This window comes from Carcharodon carcharias, chromosome 16 (genome assembly GCF_017639515.1).
Source record: "Carcharodon carcharias isolate sCarCar2 chromosome 16, sCarCar2.pri, whole genome shotgun sequence".
NCBI classification, from domain to species: Eukaryota; Metazoa; Chordata; class Chondrichthyes; order Lamniformes; family Lamnidae; genus Carcharodon; species Carcharodon carcharias.
Window position 1 is genome coordinate 47,024,642 of NC_054482.1, and position 14,184 is coordinate 47,038,825.

Below are 14,184 nucleotides of genomic sequence, written 5' to 3' on the forward strand. Positions count from 1 at the left end.
AGTGTCTGCACTTCTGGGGAATTGATGTTGTCTGTGTAGTGCTGTTTGAAGAAGTGCTACTTGAACCAGCACTTTACAAATTAATTTCCCTCTTAACTGGGTGATCTACTTTAGGGTTTCTGTCACCTAGAGAAAGAATTTGAGGGGCTATAGAGTAAAATCCCAGAGTTTGGGCCTAAATTAGACTGTTCGTTCAAAAAGCTAACATGGACATAATAGGCTGAATGGCCACCCTCTGCACTATAAGATTCAATGATTTTAGAGCTGGATTCAACTCAACTTGTTATTTTCAAAAAAATAAAGATAAAGAAAAAGAAGACTGGGATGTGAAAAACATTACTATATATTCTCACCAAGTGAAGAGCAAGGGCAATGGTGTTAAATCACCCTGGTGACATAGAGGGTGGGTTCAAGTCAAATTTATCTTTTCTAGACTCAGGAGATTAAAAACAAAACACAGAAAATGTTGAAAACACTGAGCAGATCAGGCAGCACCTGTGAGGACAGAACAATTAAGCTGATATTTCAGGTGTGGATCCTTCGTCATAACTGGAAGGTGTCTTAACTTGAACAGTATTGAAACAGGAAAGGGGGATGAGGGAAAACGCAAAACACAGTGGCCTGGAATGTGCTTAGGCAGAAAACAGCAGGCAGCTAGCTAAATGGCTGAACTAATGGGTGGAATTTCCCCCCCATTGGCGGGTTTGTGTGGGGGCGGGCGCGGACCCGCTCGGTGCTCCCGATTGGGTTCGTGCCGCCATTTTACCTGGGTGGGCCAATTAAGGCCCGCCCAATGTGTCGCAAAGCCGGGAGTGCTGTGCGCTGTGGGGTGGGGGTGTTGCCTGAGTCAGGAGTGCACACGAAAGAGCGCAGAAATCTCTCTGAGGCACCTCTGTGCCTCAGGGAGATGAGTTTTAAGTCTTAAAAGGTTAATAAGGTGGAGAAATAATTTTTATGACATGTCCCCCATCTGAAACTGCCACATGAGCTGGGATATGGGCATTAATTTTAATAAAATTTTGTGTGAAAATTTAAAATCATTCATGAAACCTCATCCTGCCCATGGATGAGGTTCCATGAAAAATGTGAAGGCTGCCTGGGCTTCACCTGCCTGCCAACCTTAAGGTTGGACGAGCAGCTCAGGTAATTGCTTAATTGCCTTTTTAAATGGCCTTAATAGGCCTTTGACAGTTCGGCTGCCGTGCAGCCAAGGCAGCTGTGTGCCTGCCGAACTGAAAATCTAAATGATGTCCAGTGACGAGGGGACACCCGCCCGATGTCACCCCCCTTCATTTTACACCTCAGCGAATGGGCCCTGTCCCCCACTCACCGGGCCGCAGATTCAGGCCAATGATAACATGTGACAATAGGAGATATAATGGGAAAATTTTGTGTAATTGACAACTGATGTGGTACTTCCAAATTTATGCTCCTCCTGAAATTGAAAGTTCCGCTTGTAGTCTCTCACAGTTTGATGAAAGATCCATATCTAAAACATGAACAATCTGCTCACTCCACTCACTGCCTGACCTCCAAGGAGTTTCCAACGTTTGCAATTTTTTTGTTCCTTATTTTAGTGTATGGGTAAACCAGTAGGAGTTTGGTGGGTCCTTGGTACCTTTTGGAAGCTGTAAAAATTTCTACATTACAGCAACTACCACTGAAATTTGGGCACTACAGCAAGATAAAGACATGCTCCCGAACCCCCCCTCCCCCACCCCCAACCCCTCACTGATCAAAACTGCTTCCTCAATGCTCACACATGAAGAAGAGCTAATGGAGCATGGCAACAGGCACATTGCTGTTGGAACCTGTGGAACCATAACTGGCATAAATCAGATGGATTAAGCAGCCTTTCTCACTTCTACTTGCTCATGTTAATTAATGAGAAACATTGAATTGTGCAATCAGATTATTCCTTAGCAGCATCTAAGTTTATGAAGTGCAGGCTTGCTGGGGGCTGCCTTAGACTTGTGATTCTGGCATTTCTAATGGCTTGGAAGTGTTGTCACTAACTGTGCTGCACTCTTGGGATTACAGTAATCAGAATCCTCATTATTGATGAGACTGGCTTTGATAAAACTCATCAAACACTTCCATGTGATGCTGTTGCATGGCTCCCCTTGCCTAGCAAAAACAGAATTACCTGGAAAAACTCAGAAGCTCTGGCAGCATCGGCGGAGAAGAAAAAAGTTGACGTTTCAAGTCCTCATGACCCTTCAACAGAACTGAGTAATATTAGGAAAGAGGTGAAATATAAGCTGAAATCCTGTCGGAGAGAGGAGCAGTACTTCTTCGAGGTGGGCATTTCTTTTTTTTGTTTTTATCTCTGTGTTTAATTGACTGCCACTTCTCTTCAAGAAATGCCCACCTTGAAGAAGTACTGCTCCTCTCTCCAACAGGATTTCAGCTTATATTTCACCTCTCTCCTAATATTACTCAGTTCTGTTGAAGGTTCATGAGGACTCGAAACGTCAATTCTTCTCCGCCGATGCTGCCAGACCTGCTGAGTTTTTCCAGGTAATTCTGTTTTTGTTTTGGATTTCCAGCATCCGCAGTTTTTTGTTTTTATCCCCTTGCCTACCTCTTGCTCCACAAATAAAGACGTGACAAACACTTCTCATCAGGGCAGTGGCCATTTAGTATTCATTGTACTTGAATTTGCTTCCAATTTAACAAGAATGCAGATGTTTACACAATTAGCTGGTAAACTGTTGAAGGAACACTATTGTTTTGCAGTTATGAATTTCAATATTTAATTAAAGGATTTGGCCAGATGCCTCAGTGGGTAAAAAGTATGGAATAATTTTCACTTATATGATGCATTTCATAATCTCAATATGTTCCAATGCATTTCAAAGCCAGTGAAGCACTTTGGATACGTGGAAACTGTAATGCAGGAGAACACCTACAGCAAGATTGTACAAACAGCATTGAGAAAAATGACCAGGTTATCTGCTTTTGGAGGTATTGATTGGGGGAAATGTTGGACAGATCACCAGGAAAGCTCCCTGCTCTTCCCCAAATAGTATCACAGGATCTTTTAACGTCCACCTGAGAAAGTAGATGGGGCCTTGGGTAATGCGAAAGACGCCATCTCCAAAATTACACCAACGTGTTCAGAACTGTCCTGAAGTATCAGCTTGGATTATGTGCTAAAATCTCTGCAGTGCAGCTTGAATACACAGCCTTTTGACTCAGAGGTGAGAGTGCTGGCATTGAGCCAAAGGTGATACTATTGCGTCTTCTGGTATGGTGCTCAGTAATTCAGACAGGGAAATTTTAGGTTGGGTTTTTAGTCTGCCAAATTGACTGATTCCAATTTACTTGGAAGTTTATGTGCTAACTAGACTCAATGGTTGCAGCTTTAACACTGCTTTGCAAGCACTGTATGCCTGCACACTGATGCATAAAATGACATGCAGTGACATTGGGTGTGTGTCCCGATGTCACCACGCGTCATTCCAATCTTCAGTTCAGCAGGCGCACACCGGAGTCAGCTGCATGCCCGCCAAACTGTCAAAGGCCTATTAAAGCCATTTATTAACTAATTGACGTACTTGTCAGGGCTGCCCATCCAACCTTAAGGTTGGCGGGCAGACAAAGAGCCCAGGCATTTTTCATGGTACCTCATCCAGAGGCGAGATGAGGTTTCAGGAAGGGTTTATAAATTTAATAAAATTTTTTATTAAAATTCATAAATATGTCCCAGCTCATGTAACACTGTCACATGAGGGGACATGTCTGAACAATTTTTAAAATTCTTTTTTTCCATTTTACACAATCAAATTAATCTCCCTGAGACAGCTCCATGCCTCAGGGAGATTTCTGTGCTCTTGCGCGCGCATGCGCAAAAGAGCGCAGGCCCTGACTCTCTCTCCTCCCCCCTCCCTCACAGGTAGTGCTGAGTGCTACCGGGCGCGTGTCACGTTGGTTGGGCCTTAATTGGCTCACCCATGTAAAATAGTGGCGCACAGCCGATTGTGGGCGGGGGTCAACTGCGTGCCCGCCCACGCCCGCCCATGCCCACTCCCGCTCAGCCCCTCCGATGGGGAGAAAATTCTTCCCTTTGTTTCACTGTATCTTCAGTGGATGTTAAATAATACATCTGGGCTAATTTTATGGCAGTAAATAATCAGTTTTCAGATGTATGGCCTACTTTTAGCCAACAGGAGAGTTCTGTGTTTAAGTTCATACCATCCATTGCAGAAGCAGGTCAGGTTCAAACTTGTGACAAGTTCAGCAGCATAAGAAACTAGCTTCTGTTTTAAAGTCTATGTCCAGAGAGAAAATGAGTAAAGTATTTATTATTTTACGTATTGTGGAGAGTAATGAGCTTTATGATTCACTGCTTTATATTGTGTACTATTCATTTACTTGGTTTAAATGAGCGATCTGTTTATTTAGGACTGGATTTTTCCTACGGCGGGCGGGAGCGGGAGCAGGTGTGGAAGGGAATGGAGCCGATTGCCGCCCGCACTCAGCTGCATGGCACCATTTTATGCAGGTGGGCCAATTAAGGCCTGCCCAGTGTAACACGCAGCCGGTAGTGCTCACACACGCACGCGAAAGAGCGCTGCCATCGCCCTGAGGCACGGAGCTGCCTCGGGGATATTGGATAATAAGAGTTTAATAAATTATGTAAAAATGTATTTAAACATGTCCTCTCATGTGACAGTGTCACAAGTTGGGACATGTTTGTAAAGGTGGGAAAATTAATTTACTGATTTTATAAAAGCTTCAGGAAACCTCATCCCGCCCGTGGATGAAGTTTCCTGAAAAATGTGAAGGCTGCTTGGGCTTTTTGACTGCCCACTAACCTTAAGGTTGGATGGGCAGTGCTTTTAACGAGTTTATTTACTTGCTTAATGGCCTTAATAGGCTGTTGACATTTTGGCGGGCGTGCAGCCAACTCCGGCGTGCGCCCGCTGAGCAAAATATCGGCATGGCGCGCGATGAAGTCACGCCCGACGTCATCACGCATCATTTTACACGTCAGCGTGTCGGGCCCGCCCCTGCACGCCAACAGGAAGATTCAGCCCTGAATCTCACTCCGAATGAATACTATATTCAGTTAAAGAAAGGAGAATCCTGGAGGCACTTAATATCTTCTTGTACATGCAATACAGCATAGGAGTTCCTTTTTATAATCCCGAGGTTTAGCTAAATGGCAGGCAGGGAACAGTAAACCTCAGATCATAGGGGACATGAGATCTTCTTATAGAAGGGGCTGCGACACTGTATCAGAGAATATGTGACCCATTTCATATTCATCTAACATCCATTGAGTTTTGATGTCTCTGTTGTCAATGGTGAAGCAGAAAGATGAATCAGCTGATATTTTATAGTCCTTTCTGTTGATGGTCCATTCTTAACAAAGGGATGTGTGAATTTCACAGTTGGTTGTGATTGTCCATTTGTAATTAGGTATTTGCTTAAGTTTCAGCATTGTCTGGAGCTGAATACTGCCAAGCCACATGATATGCTACAGCCATCTTAAACATTTTTTGGCATCCACTTTTAAAAAATATAATTTTAAAATTTGTTAAATCTTTGTGCTGGTACTGACATGACATGACAATATGTTATACCTCCAGATTAAAGTGAACATTTACTTTTGTCTATAGTAGAAAGACAAGATAAAAGTTAACAAAAACAATAGCTATGGCTTCCATTTTCAAACTCTAAGACCGCCGTTCCCTTTAAAGCTGAGAGGAGAGTCCATAATGTAGAGATTACATGATAAAAAACAGAATGAATCCCCATTTTCATCATATCCGTTCCTTTTCTCTACGCCAAACCCTTCCACTCTGGCATCAAATGGAAGGCAGACTGTCTGAAACTTACAGCCGTAATTATGGTTTCTGAGTAACAGTATGTGCTGTTAGAGGAGTGTTGACACAGGAGCTCTGAATCCAATTTGCAATGTAAAATGGTGAATTGGAACCACCTGCTGCCCCACCATATTGTAAAACAAGGTCCATCTGAAGCGTTGTGAGAATCAATTGACTCCACTCCAAGACTTTTACAGCTATTTCCAGTTTCTGAAATTACAATGCATTTCCAATATTCGTCAGGACTTGGAAAAATTTATTAATTTTGCTTCCAATCTCCACCCCTCCATCATTTTCACGTGGTCCATCTCTGACACTTCCCTTCCCTTCCTTGACCTCGCTGTCTCAATCTCTGGTGATAGACTGTCCACCAATATCCATTACAAGCCTACCGACTCCCACAGCTACCTTGACTACAGCTCCTCACACCCCGCTTCCTGTAAGGACTCCATCCCATTCTCTCAGTTCCTTCGCCTCCGTCGCATCAGTTCCGATGATGTTACCTTCAAAAACAGTTCCTCTGACATGTCCTCCTTCTTCCTTAACCGAGATTTTCCACCCACGGTCGTTGACAGGGCCCTCAACCGTGTCCGGCCCATCTCCCGCGCATCCACCCTCACGCCTTCTCCTCCCTCCCAGAAACATGATAGGGTCCCCCTTGTCCTCACTTATCACCCCACCAGCCTCTGCATTCAAAGGATCGTCCTCCGCCATTTCCGCCAACTCCAGCATGATGCCACTACCAAACACATCTTCCCTTCACCCCCACTGTCGGCATTCCGTACGGATCGTTCCCTCTGGGACACCCTGGTCCACTCCTCCATCACCCCCTACTCCCCAACCCCCACCTATGGCACTACCCCATGCCCACGCAAAAGATGCAACACCTGTCCCTTCACTTCCACTCTCCTCACTGTCCAAGGGCCCAAACACTCCTTTCAAGTGAAGCAACATTTCACTTGCATTTCCCCCAACTTAGTCTACTGCATTCGTTGCTCCCAATGCGGTCTCCTCTACATTGGAGAGACCAAACATAAACTGGGCGACCGCTTTGCAGAACACCTGCGGTCTGTCCGCAAGAATGATCCAAACCTCCCTGTCGCTTGCCATTTCAACACTCCACCCTGCTCTCTTGCCCACACGTCTGTCCTTGGCTTGCTGTATTGTTCCAGTGAAGCCCAACGCAAACTGGAGGAACAACACCTCATCTTCCGACTAGGCACTTTACAGCCTTCCAGACTGAATATTGAATTCAACAACTTTAGGTCTTGACCTCCCCCCTCCATCCCCACCCCCTTTCTGTTTCTTCCCCCTTCCTTTTGTTTTTTTCCAATAAATTATATAGATTTTTCTTTTTCCCACCTATTTCCATTATTTTAAAATATTTTTAAATCTTTTATGCTCCCCCCACCCCCACTAGAGCTATACCTTGAGTGCCCTATCATCCATTCTTAATTAGCACATTCGTTTAGATAATATCACCAACTTCGACACCTATGTTTTCTTTTGTTCTGCTGTCTGTGACATCTTTTGATGATCTGCTTCTATCACTGCTTTTGCCTACAACCACACCACCCCCCTCCACTTCTCTACCCCCACCCAACCCCACCCCCCCACCACCTTAAACCAGCTTATATTTCACCCCTTCCTGGGATTCGCCTAGTTCTGTCGAAGGGTCATGAGGACTCGAAACGTCAACTCTTTTCTTCTCCGCCGATGCTGCCAGACCTGCTGAGTTTTTCCAGGTATTTCTGTTTTTGTTTTGGATTTCCAGCATCCGCAGTTTTTTGTTTTTACTTACTCCCCTTTTCCTACCTTTAATTTAATCAGCCCATCAAACAATAAATGGAAAATATATTCATTTTCCCTATGGCAGAACTTTATGGCCTCTCCCACCGGCGGGATTTTTTGGTCCCGCCGAAGCCAATGGACTTTTGAATGGCTCACCACGTTTTACAGTCCCGTCCCCCCCTGAGATGGGGCTGTAAAATTCTGCCCCCAGCATTTCCTTCTCTCTTTTTCTCCTCAGTTTTTCTGTATCTTTTTCAGCTGTGGTGGAAGTTATCCAGACCACAGACTCCCTTGCAAATCCCAACAGAAGGAAGATATTAGCAACATCTTTTACTTCTAATTAACCTTAGCTAGCTGAATCTTGCAGTCTCCTTACCTTCATTAGGTCCCGGTGGTGTTCCAGTACACTGCAGGTTGTTTGCCAAGTATCCTGATAACACTCCCATGGATCCACCCTGTGGATACATTATAAATTGCTTCAGTGGTTGCATTAATAACTACTTATAACAAATTCCAACAACAGAAAGTTAAATTTTAAATGCATGTCTGCATGTGGGTGATATAACATTTCATTACAATCACCAGAATTTCACCACTAAAACTCTTTTTTCTTTCCTACTCCTTTTCTATGGGCGGTAAAGAAATAGCATCAATGCATGTTGAAGTAAACACCAATTAGAGTGGGAAGGTCCATCTTAATGCTCCTGCTTAAACTAATGTATAAGAATGGCATTGTCCTGTCCTTCTCCTGTTGCTACATATAAACAATTTGGACATAAGTATAAGGAATTCAGTCTTGGACATTTGCCAAAGAGACATAGCAGATGGGGCAAATAGCAAGCAAGACTATAAGAAACCTCAAGAGGACACTCTGGGGAAAATGCAATTTATTGATGATACGTGTGACGTAATACATTTTGGCAGGATAAACGAGGAATGGGAGTATGGAAGACACTGAGGGTGTGGCTAAACAGAAAAACTTAATGGTTTAAATATATAATTCTCTGAAAATAAGAATAAAGACATTAAAAGACCAATAGAATTTTGAATAATTACCTTGAATGTTGCTGAAAAGAGAGACACGTTGCTGAAATTTTTTTTATCTTGCACTATTCAGGACAAATGCAAGATTGCCAAATTTCAAACTGTCACAACAATTTATACTACAGGAGAAAAGAATGCTGATTGGTTGGTAAATTGACTTTGACTGGCTGAGGCATTGCCATGGGGAAAGCAACTGGAAATAATAGGCTTTCCAAGCTTCCAGCTTATCAAAAAAGGTTTTGTTTGCAGAGAACAGGTCTCTGCATATGAATGGGTTTCACTTCTAGTAAGCACAACTGATTATCTTAAAATAGCTGCTGAAGTAGGCAAGAGGACACAAGGACACCTCAAAATGGCAGTGTTCTCTGCAGGATTGTAAAAAGCTATGAATCCCTCTGGGCCCCAGCTGTCACGCCATCATCATGAAGGGGAAATCACTTCACATAGCCGCAGTTCTGGCCATCACATCCCAGCAGAGGAGAGGAGGTGTGTGTCCTCTGGCCTGTTGCTGGGAGACTTTGGCCTCAGCAGGGGGGTCTGGCCACCTTCGCATAGATCCCAGTGGTGATGGCATCTCTTCCATGATTGGCCCAATAATGGGCCTAATTGGCTACCCACTATTGCTGGGTGGCTAGCCTATGTCTTACTTATCCCGCATCTAGCAAGATTGCTGGGAGGCGGGCATGCATTGCGTAGACAACTTGACAGGGTCTTTTCCAATTTTGCACTAGTTTCTGCATCCTTCCCCGCTTCCAGGGGGCTGAGAAAATTCATCCCAGTTTGTCACATGCCCAGCATGGTTTCGTAGTGTAGCAGGTTTTTGTTCTGCTGCAAGAAGCTTCACAGGTCAACTAAAGAGATAGTGTAGTGTAGAAATGAATGTTGACATGTTAACCAGGGCACTAAAAAGAAACTGAAAAAATTAAAACCATTTTGAAGGGTAAATGAGTGAATGGGTCCAAATTGAAACTACCTTAACAGGCAATAGGACAATGACATTGGTTTTGAAGAAATTAAAGCACAATATAATTTTTAATGTTAGAAAAGGACAGCTGATCCAACTGAAAGATTATATTTAAATTGTGCCTTTCCTATCCTCAGGATATCCCAAAAGACTTCACAACAATGGACTTAATTTGAAGCCTAGCTACCATTGTTTTGTAGTCAAATTCTCCAGCTAATTTTAGCATCCCAAGGTCCCATAAACAGCAATCTGTTTTGATGTTGTTAGTTAAGGAATAAATATTGTCCAGGACAGCAAGAGAATTTTCCGCTCTTGTGTGAAACATGTCATGGGATCACGTACATATACCTGAAAATGTAAATGGAGCTTCCATTTAACATTTTATCGAAAAGATGACACCCACATCAATGTAGCACTCCCTTAGTATTGAATTAAAGAGTCAGTCTAGACGCACGTCTATTGTGGGACTTGAACCTTGTGTCTTTGATTTGAGAGTCCAACTATCGCACCAACCTAATTCTTAGAAACAATGGTAAAGGTAGCATAGTGATTGTGTTACTGAATTAGGAATCCGAGACCTGGGGCTGAATTTTCCAGTCAGAATGCGGGGGCAGTCCCAATGCGTAAAATGACATGCGATGACATTGGGCGTGCGTCCTGATGTCATCACGTGTCATTTCGGTATTTAATTCAGCTGGCATGCGCTGGAAATGACTGCACGCCCACCGAACTGTTAACAGCCTATTAAGGCCATTAAAAAAGTAATTACACGTTAAGAACCTTAAGGTTGGCGGGCAGGCGAAGAGCCCAAGCCCTTCGCGCTTTTCAGGAAACCTCATCCACGAGCAGGAAGAGGTTTCTGAAGCTTTTATAAACATGTTTAAATAAATTTTTACTTAATTTATTAAAAGATTTTAAATTCCAATCAATCTCCCTGAGGCAGCACCGTGCCTCAGGGAGATTTCTGCGCTCTTTTGAGCGCATGTGTGAAAGAGCGCAGGCCCCAATTCTCCATCCTTCCCCCGCCCGCACAGGTAGTGCTGAGCACTACTGGCCGTGTGTTATGCTGGGCGGGCCTTAATTGGTCCGCCCACGTAAAATGGCAGTGTGCTGCCTATCGCGGGTGGCGATCGGCTCTGCACCCACCCCGCCCACCCGCCATAGGAAAAATTCTCCCCCTGGAGTCATGATTAAGAGATATGAGTTCAAATGTCACCACAGAAGCTGGGAATTTAATTTCAGTTAATTAAATAAAATAAATCCGGAATTAAAAAGCTAGTATTAGTAGAGGTGACCATAAAACTATCAGATTGTTGTAAATACTCTTTCTTTTGGGGGAGGAAATCTGCCATCCTTGCTTGGTCAGGCTTATATGTGAATCAAGACCCACAGCAATGTGCTTGACTCTTAACTGTCCTTTGAAATTGTCCGGCAAGCCACTCAATAGTATTGAAGAAAGTGGCTCACCACCACCTTCTCACGGGGTAATTAGGGAAAGGCAATAAATATTGGTCTTGTCAGTGACAGCCACATCCCTGTGAATGAATTTTTAAAAACACAGGCCATTCCATTTTCTTCCAGATTTGTTTGTGTTTCTCCCATCAATTACTGTATCAATTTATGTTTAATCTCACACTGAATTCCCTTAACGAACAGCTCTTGCTCCATTTCGTAAGGTATGGCCTTTATCTGCAGTTCTTTCTCGTGCCTGCCTGACTCTATCACGTCTACTGAAAACTGCAGAAAAATGTAAGAAATGTCAAAACAAAACCAGATGACCCTGTGGAACAGTCAATGATTTCAAGAACATGAACACACAAAATGCTAAAGAGATAACACATTTTAATCATGAACCCTTGTTAGTTCCTCTCTCCTTTTGGTATATACACTATGATAATAGAGATGTGGGTAAATGCTGAAATTCTGGTCAGCACTCTGAACCAAGTCCAACTGGAACCAAACTTTGTGAACCTGCTGTACTCTCCAATTATGCAAATTGAAAACAGGAAAGGAAAAGTTGTTTTCTTGATCAATTTTCTCTGCTAAATCTTTTACTTTTCCTCATCTCCTGAACTTATTTATTTCTTGTTGCGGTACCTTCCAGCATGCTCACATGACCATCATAGTGAGAGACTGTGTAGTGCAGTACAATTGAACCTGGTTCTCACACACTTCAGTGGGATACATGATTAGGAGCAGGAATTGACTGACTTCATGCTCCCTAGTTTGGGATGTCAAGTCCCTTACTGCACCTCACAGACATCCCAGCTAAGATCAACTAACCCAGAAAACTGATGATTGAATTGTGGGCTTTTCTGGGAATGGGGTTTTTTTTAATGGCTACGTATTAGACGTTGTAGTTCCTGCTTCATTTAAACTTAGGAAAAATAACAGAGTAGAGTATTGTTTACTTACTAATTCAATAAGTAAGGCACTGAAAGCTGAATTTCCATGCAAAAATCCATTCAACATAAAGCATTTTGCACACAATTAGGCAATCACCAAAGGCCTCGTAACTCTCAGTGTCTTTTTACTTAAATATTATCTTGCCTCTCTTCAGATACATAGCAAAATAAGCAATAAATTAATTCAGAATAGGTCAGGTTAAAAAACCACCTAATAACCTTTGCATTCAGGCAAAATAGAGTTGATGCAGCCAAACAAATGATAACATCAAAGTGCCCTTGGGTGCAATTTGTGTAGGCGCCTCACTATAATGTAAAAAATCAGTATGCATTCATGAAAGAGTATTACTTGTTTTCCAAAAAAGGTAAAGAATAGCGTCTGCTGCTCATCATCAATTCAGAAAGAATCAACTCCAGTAGAACATTACTCTAAAATTAATAAGACAATTCAGCTCCAGGAAGAGTGGGTCCAATATGTTGTTTTAAATTGAAAGGAAGCAAAAACTGCCAAACTCAAGTAATATTTAATGGGATCCATGGCAGAATCATCCCAGATTTGCAATGAGCACGGTAGTGGGCAGGTAAAATGACATTTTACCCACTGGCCACAATGACAGATTTTCACGCTGTATCATCCCAAACCTGCCGCATTCCTTGTGCATTCCCGGGCCACATGCTGTTTCCATGGTGGGCGGGCTCTCATTTGCCTGCCACGTCATCACCTCACTGCTTCATCATGCCGGGCGCCATATTTAAAGTCCAGCCGTGCACACGTCTCAGAGCTTCCAGCCCAGGACTGCTGCAGGGAAGATGTCTGCGAAAGGCAAAAAGATTACAGCCCCTAGGTTTAGCGACGTGTCACTGGAACACCTTTTTGTTGCTGTAGAGCCCCACCGCAATGTCCTGTAACCCCGTTCTGGCTGCAGGATGGGCAGCAGCATGACCAACCAGGCTTGGGAGGCGGTGGTCAGAGCCATTGCCCATCAAAAGAGGACAGCCACCCAGTGCTGCAAGAGGATGAATGGTCTCCTCTGTTCTGCCAGAGTAAGTCACTCTTCTCGCACCCTCAACTCACACACTTATCAGACATTCACAGTGATCTCACTCACTGCCAGTTCAAGGGACATCACTATTCACTTTCTCATACACACCTTCATTCTCCTCATCCTGTCCATGGGACTAATCACCACTCACACAGGCCAGGGATACTTATCATCTGGCCGGGTGAAGGAATCGATTCCTTCACCCAACCCCACCCCTACTAGGGCTATCTGTACCTTGCTTATCCTGCTTTCTACCCTTAATTAGCACATTCCTCAGATGATATCACCACCTTCAACACCTTTTTGTCCTTTTTTCTGTGACATCTATTGGTTATCTTCACCTATCACTGGCCCTCTATCCAGCTCTACCTCCCCCCCCCCCACACCTCAAACCAGCTTATATTTCACCTTTTTTCTATTTTTACTTAGTTCTGTTGAAGGGTCATTCGGACTCGAAACGTTAACTGTGCTCCTCTCCGCAGATGCTGCCAGACCTGCTGAGTTTTTCCAGGACTTATTGTTTTATTTTGGATTTCCAGCATCTGCAGTTTTTTCTTAGTATTTATATCTTGGTAGTCTTTTTCAGATGGTCATAAAGAGGTTGCTTTGAGGGAAGCTGGCTGTTGCTACGGAGGATTTGTATTTACCTGGCCTATTGTTTGAGGCCTTGAAGTCTAACTTTAAGATAAATATGATCCATTGCTCCCTAGGGAATGTGTTGAAAATAAGCACATCCTAAGGCAAATTAGGGCCAAACTGTTATTGCTCAGCTTTGTCTGGTAACTTCCATATGCTGCTACTGATGTATTGACTGCTTAATTGCGATTTATTCCACTTTTTAAAAAAATGAAGATGATATTTGAGTTGGTGACACAAGAGAAACAATTGTCAAAAAATGATATTAGTAAACCTCCCACGGCAATGCTTATCGTAATACACTGAAGTGTATTGTCAGTCACCTCCGACATTAAGTGCGAGGAGCTCATGGACTTTTTTTGCTTTTGAGAACATTTCATCAGCTGCCTCTACCGTGTCCCTCCCTTCCACTAGCCCACCAGGCCAAACTTCCTCTAAGGTTCCCCTATCCTAGGCCTCAACTCTCA

At 43.4% G+C, this 14,184-nt stretch overlaps 1 protein-coding gene and 1 long non-coding RNA gene across 2 annotated transcripts in view; one reads left to right on the plus strand and one right to left on the minus strand.

Annotated features, from left to right (window-relative positions):
• The window catches only part of nmnat2 (nicotinamide nucleotide adenylyltransferase 2), a 332,701-nt gene that overhangs the window by 74,963 nt on the left and 243,554 nt on the right, over positions 1–14,184 (minus strand). Inside the window, exon 4 of the mRNA XM_041208930.1 lies at positions 8,002–8,080. Within this exon, the coding sequence (XP_041064864.1) occupies positions 8,002–8,080 (79 nt within the window). The remainder of the gene's footprint in view (positions 1–8,001; positions 8,081–14,184) is intronic.
• LOC121289438 overlaps positions 1–14,184 on the plus strand; it is a 68,309-nt gene that overhangs the window by 30,760 nt on the left and 23,365 nt on the right. The gene's annotated exons all lie outside the window — the stretch shown is intronic.